Below are 12,268 nucleotides of genomic sequence, written 5' to 3' on the forward strand. Positions count from 1 at the left end.
CAAATATATTGATTCCTCTGAAAAAGAGCCAAAAAACTGTTTTTAAGGGAACCCTAGTGTACCAAAAAATTAGACTGGAGGCACGATCAGAAATAACTTGGGCCAAATAAAAAAAAGGAAACAATATCGACGAGCCTGAAAATTGGGTCAAGAAAGGAGCAACATTTTTTTTTTTTTTTCAGATTGCAATTTAAAGCTATAAGTACGAAGGCCCAGTGGATTCAAGAACACAGGAAAAAATTTAGTTCATGGCCACCGTCGCCTATCCAAAAATAGGGCCCTAAAAGGGCAAAATAATTTTTTCCGATAGATTTGAATAATTCAAGGATTGCTGTTCGAAACTTGATGATTCCATTGATCCAGTTTTCATTTCGATTCTACACCATTCTCAGGGGTTTCAGATCATTTCCCGAAATCCCTTAGATTGTTTTCGCAATAAACTTTTCCCGTTAAGGTTGAAGAAAATGACTTTTACTATTCCTGAATCAGCTTCAAATGGCGATTCTTCCTCACTTTACAGTTTTTTTTTTTTTTTCAAAATACACTTTTAAATCTTCGGTTACTATGTTTAATGAAGATGAACATTTTGAAAATGAGCTTTGCATCAATTTTTGACTCAAAGAAAATAGGCGCAATATTTTCCTGTCTGTCTCCTATTATCTGCCACCTGCATAGTATACCGCGTGCTTGGTCAAATGTAATGTGTTCCTGGAATATGCTTTAGATTAGCTGTTCTAAAATCAAAGCTTTAAATTTTTCCATCGGTACAAAAACAACCTAACTACCATTTTTGGTACCATACGGAACTTCATGATGGCGTTATCGAAACAACTTTGTAGAAACCATGTAGATATGAACATTGGCTTTCAAATGAGCTATTACACAGCTCTCTATGATTTCCCAGTGCCCCATTAGCAGCAAAAGAAAAAAACACGACACAAATCAATGTTTCCCATGCAAAAAATGTGACTTTCCTTGTAGTTCAAGGGGGGGGGGAGGATTGCAATTCTCCTGAATGCGCTTTCCAACCATGGCGATTCCAATGGTGCATTTTTAATTTCGATCCAATAATCTTTTTGATGGGTTGCACTGCAAAGTGGCAGAAGAACTTTTCTGCCTGGCGCTTCCCTTGTGTAAGACTCTTCAGTCGGTCTACTGCCATTTGGCTGATGCTTGTGAAAAATTTCCGATCACAAAGAGGTCAAATATTTCTCTTCTGTTTGCTGTTCTTTTAGCGTTGCCTGTAACCACTGCTACACCAGAAGAAGCTTATCCACACTGAGAACACTAGAAATTTGGCTAAGAAATTTAAAAGGAAAAGATAGGCTGAGTGATTTAGCCCTGCTTGCTGTTCATAGGAACACTGAAGTTTTTCGCTTCTTTTTATTGTTGATTTTACCGTTTCATACAAATCAAATAGCTTGAAATCATAATCAAAACATTTTTTTTTGAAACGGTAAAGAAGACAACATATTTACAAATATGCAAACTGGCTACCAGCAGTACACATTTGGCAAGCATAAGTGAGCCCAGAATATATGTGTAACTACAAACAAGCCGCTGACTTTGCTTAATTAATTGAAGATAATCGCTTGAAAAAATTTCTGCTGACTTGGGAATTGAACCCAAGTTTCCCAGTAATTAAACGGAGCTTCCAACCCTGGACCGATAAGCATACCTGGCCATCTTTTGATAGATTTTTGTTGTAGACCTTGCGGTTCCATGCCAATCAAACACCTTGAAATAATAACTGAATATGGGATATTGTAAATTCCATGTATATTTACTTCTTTATCGTATAAAAATGACCTGTGTTAACCAAACTACGAATAAAATTCTTCAGCTTTTAATGAAACCTAATGATGGCATGCAATCTATAGTGGGAATACTCGTTTGCCTGGAGGTAAGGAAAAAAATGTATACTCTCTTGCGAGCATCGGAAACCTACTAACGTTTTGGGTCCTAATGTCAACTCTTCGGAGTAGTTCATATACCTATTGTACAATATTAGACGACTGTTTTATTACACTGATTGGCCGGGAGTTACGGTTACTTACTAGTTATATGAACTGATATGTTTACCGGTTTCTTTTTTACTTGATACAATAAAAATGTACTTTAATAACAATTCATTTAAATCACGACACTATACTAAAGGCGGTAAGAGTACAGCTGAATATGAACTAGAATTAGACACTGATACAAAAAGGAGACGTATAATTCCAAATTTTTACAACAGAAAACTTTTACTTTTCCTTCAAATAAATACTGCTACGTCAATCTAGGCTTACCATATAACGGGATATATTACAGCTCAGTTAAATACTTCTTACATTAAAGACTACTGGAATTTTTTCCTCTAACATAGATTAGAATTACTTAACCAGTTTGACTAGCTTTGCACTAACATCCCACAGTTTTTTGGCAGTATCTAAGCCACATCTTTGTAAGGCCTTGCTTTCATAAGGTTTACAGTCTCTGAAGAAACCCCACTTTCTGCCTTCTAAAGATTCAGATGTCGCACAGTACAAAATTGTCTGAGCTCCCTGTAACAATATAAAATAAATTACGTTCTATTAGTTATAAAAAGGAAAAACATCAATGCCCTAATAAGTCAAAAACATAAAAGTCTTCCAGTTCAGGGTAGGTTAGGCATTAAGGGACAGAAGATTTTACTGAAAAGGAAAAAAAGGAAGTATGATGTCTAGAAATGTGTTGCCAACAAAAAAGAAATTGATGATAAAACTTTTTTTTATCGATTTTTTTTTAATTTGATGACTATTAAGAGCCATCTGTTGCTTTAGCTCGAAAGAAGTTCTTGTGAGGAAATCAAACATATTGAAAATGGCATTTGTCTTTGTTAAAAAGTATCAGGCCCGTCTTTGACAAATCAATCTGCTAATGTCTTAACATATTCTGACAGAAAACAATTTTTTCTTCAGAAAATCTAAGTTGATTCTGCTCTGGTCAGTGGTCTGAGGACTTTAATGGGAACATCATAAAAGTCCTCTCTTTAATGTCCTATTGGGTAGAAAATTACAAATTTAACAAAAGTTTGATAAAACAAAGCGTAAATGTGAGCAAAATGATGTAAGATTAGAGAAATAATGCCTTAGCACCAAAAAAGGGGCCTGAATTCCATTACGCATAAAACAATTAATCGATTACCGCATTCTACATCAACAATGAGTTCAAAAGTTGTGGAGAAGCCCGTACAAGTAATAAATGTGTTACATTTAAGCAATTTTACAACAGGTAGTGGGCATATGTCTCTAAGGACATTGCACTAAAAAGAAAAAATAAACGCCAACGTCTTATTAGGTCCAAAAATATTCATGATAAGGGTCATTTCATTCGTATTCCTTTATTTAAATAGCTATCTTAGCACTCTAAAGTCAATGCTAGATCATGCTAATTTTACAATCCCAAAGAAAACGCAAAAGAAAGATTTCCTCTAGTGAAATAGGACACAAAGGAGTTTGCAAATGTTAGGGCACTTGAAGGGTTGTACCTTGTTCTGATTCCTGTTATGTCTGCTGATTGGTGCACAGGATAGAAGAATAGATAAGTGCTTCTCATTTGCTAGTATAACTTCCTTGGATTTTTCTCTTAGATTATGTCTTCGATCGAACAAAGTGGGCAAGTTCAAGAACAAAAGGGCCTTTCAGTAGTTGCTGTAGCGGGGTCCCAGTACTATTTTAGTGGCACATTTTTGGACATATTGTATTTACGCTAAACAAGCATGCTAAATATTCTGTTCCGTGCTGAACAAATTTGTTCTGAAAACTAGGACTGATAAAAAGTGAGGTAAAACAAGGTGATTCAATGAGATGAAAGAAAAATAATTTAAAAACACGTTCTTATTGCTAATCCAGCCTTTTTGACAGCTAACCTCAAAGGTCTTTTTGTGACCGGTTCTGTGTTAATGTCTATTGGTTTTTTAAATATTTTGTAAGACCCTTTTTAATTAAATTTGTGTATAGAGCATTTACTGTATATTCCCCCAAGTCCCTATTTAAGGAAGTATTATTATTAAGTCTGATTTTAATTGCTTCTCGGACTACCTGTTTAAATCCTAGGTCATTGCTAATAAGGGCATATTCATCAACCAGGCAGTCCTGGTTGAACTTCGCTGAAGTAAGGATGCTGGGACTGCTTTGAAAAAAAAAAATTATTTTTGGTTTTATTGGTCGCATGTTGTTGTGAGTCTTTTTTCTTTTATATACTTTTGTATTACTGAGGATGGCCCATGGACATAGGGCCGAAATATTCATTAAAATTATCTTCACTGTCTTATAAAAAGATTTCCCTATTGTTCTTCGTGCTTTTGTTGTTGGTTATGGAAAGGCAGTGTGGTCTTCGTCACTATTTTCGTCTTGCTTATGGGGAGCAATTGGCCAATGATATCTTTTATTTTATTAAATTAGGCAAAAAACACGCTAATATTATTAACCAACAAAAATTCTTAGAATCTGGCAAATTTTAAAGTATGATTCCGAAACCTCTGAGATTCAGATTACACTTAAACACCCGCAAAGAAGAGCAATTTTCTTATACACAACAATTAAAAACATTAATACATATTTTAAAAGACAAAAAACAAAAAAGATACTGTATTTCCTCTGAAAGAAAATCCTTAGAAAAATTCTTATTTGAAAATTTGTCCTCTGCTGATTTTATCCAGGTTGCTAGATTGGAAAGAAATTTGTTTTATCATGATTTCCGCTTATCAAGGGAACGACTTTTTAAAAAATTGGAAACCGAAGGACCGAAGGAAATTCAAATTCTCGAAAAAGGTCCAAAATTCTCTTTTCTTCCAAAACAAGTTCCTGTGGCAGATTTAAATTCCTCTCTCTAGTACTTTTTACATAAATTATATACATCTATTTCCAACCCAGACGAAGTTAGGGCTAGTCTTATAGATACCCTTTACAACAATAAAAAAAGGTTACTTCTCCCGCCAATAAAATACCAGATAATTTGTATAACCTAAAAATACTATCTAATCTCCGTAAATACCCATCCATTATTCTAAATGAAGCAGATAAAATCAATTCTCTGGTTGTCATGGATACGAAAGATTACGACATAAAAATTTATTCACATCTAAATGACGAGACTACATATACAACTATAACCCACTATCATACTGATCAATTTGCTAACAAAATTATAAATGAACTAAAAACTTTTAAAACAAAATAGTAAAATTACTCCCCAACTATATAATAATTTTTTCCCACGTTGTAGTTTATGTCCCAAGTTTTATGGTCTACCAAAAATAAATAAGCAAGGCATCCCTTTAAAGCCCATAGTAGCTTGTACGAAAGCCCCCACATCCAATATTGGGAAATGGTTGTGTACAGCCTTTAAACCTTTGCTTTACTCTCAAAAATCCTATATATGTAATTCGGTAGATTTATTTGAAAAACCCAAAAACGTAAATATCTCAGAAAATACAATTATAAGCAGCTTTGACATTGTTTCAATGTATTCAAATATTGATGTAGCAGTATCTGAACAATTATTAGAAAATAAAATCAAAGAAAATTATCATTTAATAGAAGCTTCAGCAGCAGGAATAGATTGCGAAGTCTTAATGACCTTGGTTAAACTCTGTAACAAGTACCCAATGTATTTCCAATTCTGTAATTATTTTTACCAGCAAATTAATGGCTTAGCGATGGGTGCGCCCCTCTCCGGGTTACTGGCGAATATTTACGCGGAACATATTGAAAACTGGAAATTAGATTCGTATTTTTTGAAAATATCTTTTGGGGACATTACACGGATGACGTAACTTCACTCTGGAATTATGGGAAAAATGAACTTAGGTTTTTTTTTAGATCACCTTAATACATATGATAGAAATTTACAGTTTATAAATCTTAATCGCAAATAAAATCCCATTCCTAGATGTGTTAACTATTCGTACCTTAGATAAACTAAATTTTACTATTTATAGAAAACAAACACAAAATAATAGATATTTGCATTTTAAATCAAACCACTCCCCACAAGTTAAAAGAGCTGTCGTAATCTCTCTCGTCGATCGTGCCCTAAACATTTGTTCTGATTCCCACATCACAGCAGAAAAAGCATAAAAAGGATTCAAAGTAAAAAAGTCCATTTCTAACCGACAGTTTTTGATTTTTACAGGACGGTCCTTCAGACAATTTCCAGGAGAAGGAATCCCCCTTTGCTGTCTCTTCAGGCAACACTCTAGATTTTGAAAGAATTCAGAAAAAGGAAGATTTAATAACTTACCGATTTCGGCCCCCTCATGAAGAGAAAAGCAATTGGAAGCATTGCAACATATCCATACCAAGGAATTCTACTATTTCGGAAAAGACCAGTATATACCCATCCAGGGCAGAGAGCGAAAACAGAGACATCTGTATTTTCCAACTGTTTTGACAGCTCCCATGCAAAAAGTCCGTTTGCTAATTTAGAATTGCAGTACCCTGCACCGGCACCTCGACGGCTTTCTGGTATTCCTTTTTCGAAGTTGAGATTCTCAAAATCAATATTTCCTTTTTCATGCAGCATTGAGGAGACTACTACAATCCTAGAATTAAAGAAGCAGCATAAAGGCGAGATAGCTGAAACCAAAAGTATACAAGGGAGTGTCCAAGATCATATATAACAAGATGGTAAATAGATTTAAACAAAATTTTTTAATTCTACAAAAAGATCCTATGCCTATCAAGCTTCACATTTTACAACTGAACCAGGAAAATTATGCAAAACAAGGTTCATTCAGTATAGTGGGTGCTATCGTGTTCAAGAATAACAACATATCAAGCAAATTGTGGTAACGAACCGTAAGTAAGGAGCGATCCGGCTCAATAGTAAGAGAAACTCTAAAAAACAGAATTTTGATACCAATAGATACACCAAAAGTATCGAATTTTTATGCTGATTTCAAATATATAAGTTTCATCGAGTTTAATCTTACCCATCACAAATTACGAGCCTGAGAAAATTTTCGAGAAAGGGGAAAACACCCCGTAAAAGTAACAAAATCTTAATGAAAACCACACCATCAGATTCAGCGTATCAGAGAACCCTACTGTAGAGGTTTCAAGCTCCTATTTGCAAAAATGTGGAGATTTTGTATTTTTTGCCAGAAGAAAGATAACGGATGCGTGTTTATTTTTTTTTCAGGGGTGATCGTATCGACATGGTCATAAAATATCGCAAGATAAAATATCGCGAGGCTAATTTGAACGGAAATTAAAAGTTCTAGTGCCCTTTTAAGTGACCAAAAATATTGAAGGGCATTTAGGTCCCCTCCTTTGTTCATTTTTTCTCAAAGTCACCGGATCAAAATTTTGAGATAGCCATTTTGTTCAGCATTATCGAAAAATCTAATAGCTAAGTCTTTGGGGATGACTTAATCCCCGACAGTCCCCGGGGAAAGGCCTGCAAGTTAGGAACTTTGTTCATTGTTTACATATAGTATTGGTTATTGGGAAGTATGCAGGCGTTTTCAGGTGGCGGTCCGGGGGAGGGAGTTACGTGGGAGGATCTTTCCAGGGTGAAAATTTTCATGGGGGAAGGGACATTGCTGTGAAGGGGGTGCCAGATTTCCCAGCATTATTTAAAAAAAAAACGATCCGAAATTAAATAAAAATAACAAGTTTTTATCAACTGAAAGTAAGGAGCAACATTAAAACTTAAAACTAACAGAAATTATTACGCATATTGGGGGGTTCACCCCTAGTCAATACCTCGCTCTCTACGCTAATTTTTTTTTTTAGTACTTTCAAACAGGGGTCATTCTTAAAGAATTGGATCAAAATTCAAACTACTTACATCTACTACTTACTTACATCTACTTACACGACTGCACTCATTAAACCTTTGCACAATAAAGAAGAGTGCAGAGTAGGTGCATCCACAAATTTCGTATTGGACTTTTAAACCACACGAGTGAGTAAATAAAATTCATGCAACGAAAACGTATGACGAGAACCAAATAAGAAATAATTTCATAGCCTGGCTTTTATCACTCAGCTTTGATCAATGCAAGGATTTACTGGTAGAAACTATGATCACATAACCCAAGTTTTAAGCCAGTACTATACATTTTTTACTGATGTTTTTGGCCTTTTGGATGTATGCAATATATTCCTCTTTCAAAAATTTCTATTCCTTTGCAATTCTTCCCTGATATTATTACTTCACAAGTTCAAACGAACTATAAGCTTGTCTATAATTACTTTTAAGGCTATGCTTTAACAATAAATCTCATGCTATTAAAGAAAAAGAGATAAAATTCAAATGTACATCCAAATTGTCCGTTTTTGTCTCTGTTTATTTTTTATTTTAACATTCAAATATATGTATCCTAGTCCTCAGAGAAGATATCCACGCTAAACATGCATATAAGTAGCGTAAACAAAATACATTAGAGCAAAAAAAATAAAAATTACCGACTCGGTGCAGACTCCTTAATTCTCTCAAGAAGCTCATTAGTCAAAAGAAAGTGGCCAAGATGATTAACACCGAAATGAATTTCGAAGCCATCCGCCGTCTTCCTTCCCTCTTTATCGGGCATGTAAACTCCAGCATTGTTCACAAGGCAGTCAATTTTGGGATATTCTTGGAGCAGATTTTCAGCAAAGTGATGAACAGACGCAAGAGAAGACAGGTCCAAATGCTTAACAGTCTGAAAAATAACAAAAATCTTACTATGTCTGATCTATACAAGAATACAGAGAGATATACGAGAAAAATTTTTTCATGGGGTTTGTAAAAGCTACTGAAATGAAATAAATGAAATGATAAATACATCGAGTTTATAAAGCCAAAATAATATTCTGCGTTTATAAGCAGTGGTGCAGTGACAGGACAGAGCCTCTAGCAATTGACAGGACCAGGCCCATCCCTCAACCAGAGAGGTTACATAATTTATGATATTCTTATTTTTTTAAATCCATTCAAAAGTTTTCAAGTCATGTTCCCAAAATCTTTAACAGATTGAAGATCAAATCTTTAAACTCTTCCCCTCTGCCCTCTACCCAAGCCCAAGATTCAAGGTTCTCTTGCTCCAAACAACCTCCGTGAAGGTTTCAACTACATCCTCTGAGACAACCCCAACATATTGCAGATGATTTGAAAAACCAGGTGCACTTAGCATTTTTATATTTTCTCAGGTGCACGTTTCGTTTCAAGAGCATTACCATGAGAAACCCTGGGAATCTTGCGCCAGCAAACAATCTCTAGGAGATTCTAGCTAATCGGACAACCAAGACCAGTTATGGTCACCCTTTCTACTAAACCTATCAGTAAACAATAGTTAATTTACGTAATTAAAGGCCATTCCATCTGGGGCTGTAGGGGTGATGTCGACCCCAGAGACATACTTATTAGGCCTTTCGACGTTTCTAAACAAAATAACTATCACAAAATTGTAATCCAATATCTTGAGGGTTAGAGCGGGGATCAGGTAGCAGAAAAGGGCACAAGGGGGCCGGTTGCCTTCCAATCACTTTCTGCCCTCGAAAAGGCACTAAAACTTTCAATTTTCAATCTAATGAGCCCCCTTTCAAGTTTCTACAACCACCCCTTCTATATAGAGTACCTAAGAAATTTGACTTTTCCTGGTCCTTTGTTGGGCCCCATTTTGGGGGAAACCAATATATTTTCTTTTCCATTCATCCTCTTCCATTCATTTCTATTAGCCCCAATGACTTATATTTCGGCTATGCTTTGAGCCGATCAGGAAAAAAAATTGAAGCTTAATATTTTGGGTGGAGGGGAGGGAACATTTTTTGTACATTAGGTTCCTCTTGGCCCAAGGACATGCTGCTGTAAGTTTCAAACTGATAAGGGGCACGACATTTTTACCTTAACCTCCCCCTCCCACAACATATTGTTTGATAATTTTGACCCAGACAACAATCTCTCGAAGCTTCTAGCCAATCACACACCCAACATCAAATAGGCCCCCTTTTCCAATATAAAACCTATCTTTAAACAATTGGCAATTTGTATTATTTATATTTATCAGACCTTTTGACCATTTATAACAATATGGCTGTTCCAAATTTTGATCAGATGTCCTGAAAGCTTAGGAAGAGGGGGGCGGGGAGGAGAGGCAGATAACCGGTCCTTGGGATTTCAAAGCAATAACAACACCACAGATTGCAATGATTAATGCCATGAGACATCATGAACAAGCTTCAAGGCTTACCTTCAGTCTTAGCCGATCTAAAAGTAAAAAAAAACATGCCTTTTCTGTGTGGCTACTTTTGTACCCTTCTCACTTAAATTATTAAACACGTGAAGAGTATTGTTCTCCTTAGTTATCCAAAGAGCTCGAGGAACGAGATGGCTAAATAAGCCTTTTTTATTACTTATTATAGGCCTATATTGCATCTGAGGAAGTTGGATAAGTAACCCATGTGACATCCAAACACAGTATGTTAGCAATTTGGTTCAGCCACTTTAGGCACTTTTTTGCTCCTAATTACAATTCTTATGTCTCTAGTCACAAGGTCTGCAGTGAGAGTGCTGGTTTGGGCATTCAATTCATTTGTTTCTCTCTTGATCAATGTCATTCACGAATATAGGAACTAACACAGCAATTAGTCTATTATACAAATGTAATGTAGAAAAGAAAATTCTGAATTAAAAAAAAAAGCTTACCACAACTGAACTGGGGTATTTTTTCTGAATCTTGTTAGCAACTTCCTGACCTTCTGCAATATTTCTACATGCCATGACAACAGTGGCATTTCTTGCACAAAGTTGTTCAACAGTTGCCTTTCCAAGACCAGAATTAGCTCCAGTGATGACAAAAACTTTCCCTGATAAATTGCTTTTGCTGTTACAATAACCCCATTTGCGATTTAGATAGACTCGATATAAATACCCCAAAGTAAAAATGGATGCTCCAGCTGCTGCAGCAATTGCAAATGGATCCCACATATTCATGCCTAAAGAATACAAAAATATAAACAGAATACAACATTGGCAGATCTACATATAGATTGATGGAGGAAACTCCATTGACGGTATAATGCCCAAATTCTAATTTCGACTCTTTGTGAATGTATTGATTTTTACTCCAAGCCGACTTATCCTGTTTGTTTTTGTTTTCTTTCTTATGGCACCAATAACAATTACAAGACCTTAAATAGTCATATTATCAAATCAAGTTTGGTATGTAACATACTTTTGATGCATTAGTTGACTATTAAAAATTTGGGGCATCTAAACTCAGGATTAAAAACTAATAATGAAAGTTATAATCAAAAGTTTGTAGGGTTTTTTTTCAGGAAGTTAAAGTTCGTTTTCATCAGTGGTACAGCTAGGAAGACCACATAGAGGAATGTGATCCCTCTTGAAGGCTGTATTTTTAGCCCTTATTTTTTGCATTTGTTCTTTTTTTACCATGAACCAAACCCAAAATGCATATTTCCATGTTAGTAAAATGGCAAAAATAAAGAAGGAGGAAAATTCCCCAAGTTCTATCACAGCGTATCTTTTTTTATGTACAAAGAATAAAATATCCAGGAAATACTAATAATTCCTGTTTTTTTTTTATAATATATAATATTTTTACAATTCACCTAGTGTCCCTTTTCTAAATGACTTCCACCTCCAAGAAAAAATCTTGTCTACAAACCAGCTTTTTGTTATGAAAATTCTTATATATATCAAAATAATCCCAAAAAACGATCAAGGCACACCAGAAAAATCAACTCAGTAAAAAAGATGTTGAAGAGCTGAATAAGGATACTACACTAATTCCATTGACAAATTAAGGAAAGATAACTTTCTTAACTAAACAAAGGGAAAAATATACCTTACAAAAATTGCTCCAGAGCTTAGTATAATAGCAAAAAAATAGATTCAACTAAATTATTGTTGTAGAAAGGCAATAATAAAAAAAACTCAGTCTTGCTCTGATTAAAAAAGAAGCTAATTTTCCCATATGAATATTCAAGCACCATCAGTCTTTTAAATGAGGACAGAACAATTTATACTTAAAGAATCAGCATAACTAGACAATGAAAAATCTAAACCAAGATACAGAAAAATAGGTTTAAGCTTATAATGAAGTTCAATACACTATTATTGCAAAAAGGGAGCAAAGAAATTGTTCCTTTGGGTATCCTATTACAGACTGGTATAATTGTGGAGGAAATTTTCATCCCACTCTCCAGATTAATCTTCACATTAGGTTTTCAATATAAGTTAAGTTCTGTCTTCATTATGGCTTTTTCAGGCAAAGTATGCCAGAGTAAAAACAGCT

The 12,268-nt window shown here is 34.9% G+C and overlaps 1 protein-coding gene across 2 annotated transcripts in view; it reads right to left on the reverse strand.

Annotated features, from left to right (window-relative positions):
- Positions 1-2,200: 2,200 nt before the first annotated feature.
- The window catches only part of LOC148953984 (retinol dehydrogenase 11-like), a 36,454-nt gene continuing 26,386 nt past the window's right edge, over positions 2,201-12,268 (reverse strand). For both annotated transcript variants that reach the window (XM_089085727.1, XM_089085726.1), the window contains exons 2-5: positions 10,657-10,946; positions 8,439-8,674; positions 6,268-6,568; positions 2,201-2,546 (exon numbers count right to left, since the gene is read on the reverse strand). In XM_089085727.1, the coding sequence (XP_088941853.1) occupies positions 2,376-2,546; positions 6,268-6,568; positions 8,439-8,674; positions 10,657-10,944 (996 nt within the window). In that variant the 5' untranslated portion in view covers positions 10,945-10,946 and the 3' untranslated portion in view covers positions 2,201-2,375. The remainder of the gene's footprint in view (positions 2,547-6,267; positions 6,569-8,438; positions 8,675-10,656; positions 10,947-12,268) is intronic.

This window comes from Artemia sp. Qi Xiang Cuo, chromosome 3, assembly GCF_049724085.1.
Source record: "Artemia sp. Qi Xiang Cuo chromosome 3, ASM4972408v1, whole genome shotgun sequence".
Taxonomy (NCBI): Eukaryota; Metazoa; Arthropoda; class Branchiopoda; order Anostraca; family Artemiidae; genus Artemia; species Artemia sp. Qi Xiang Cuo.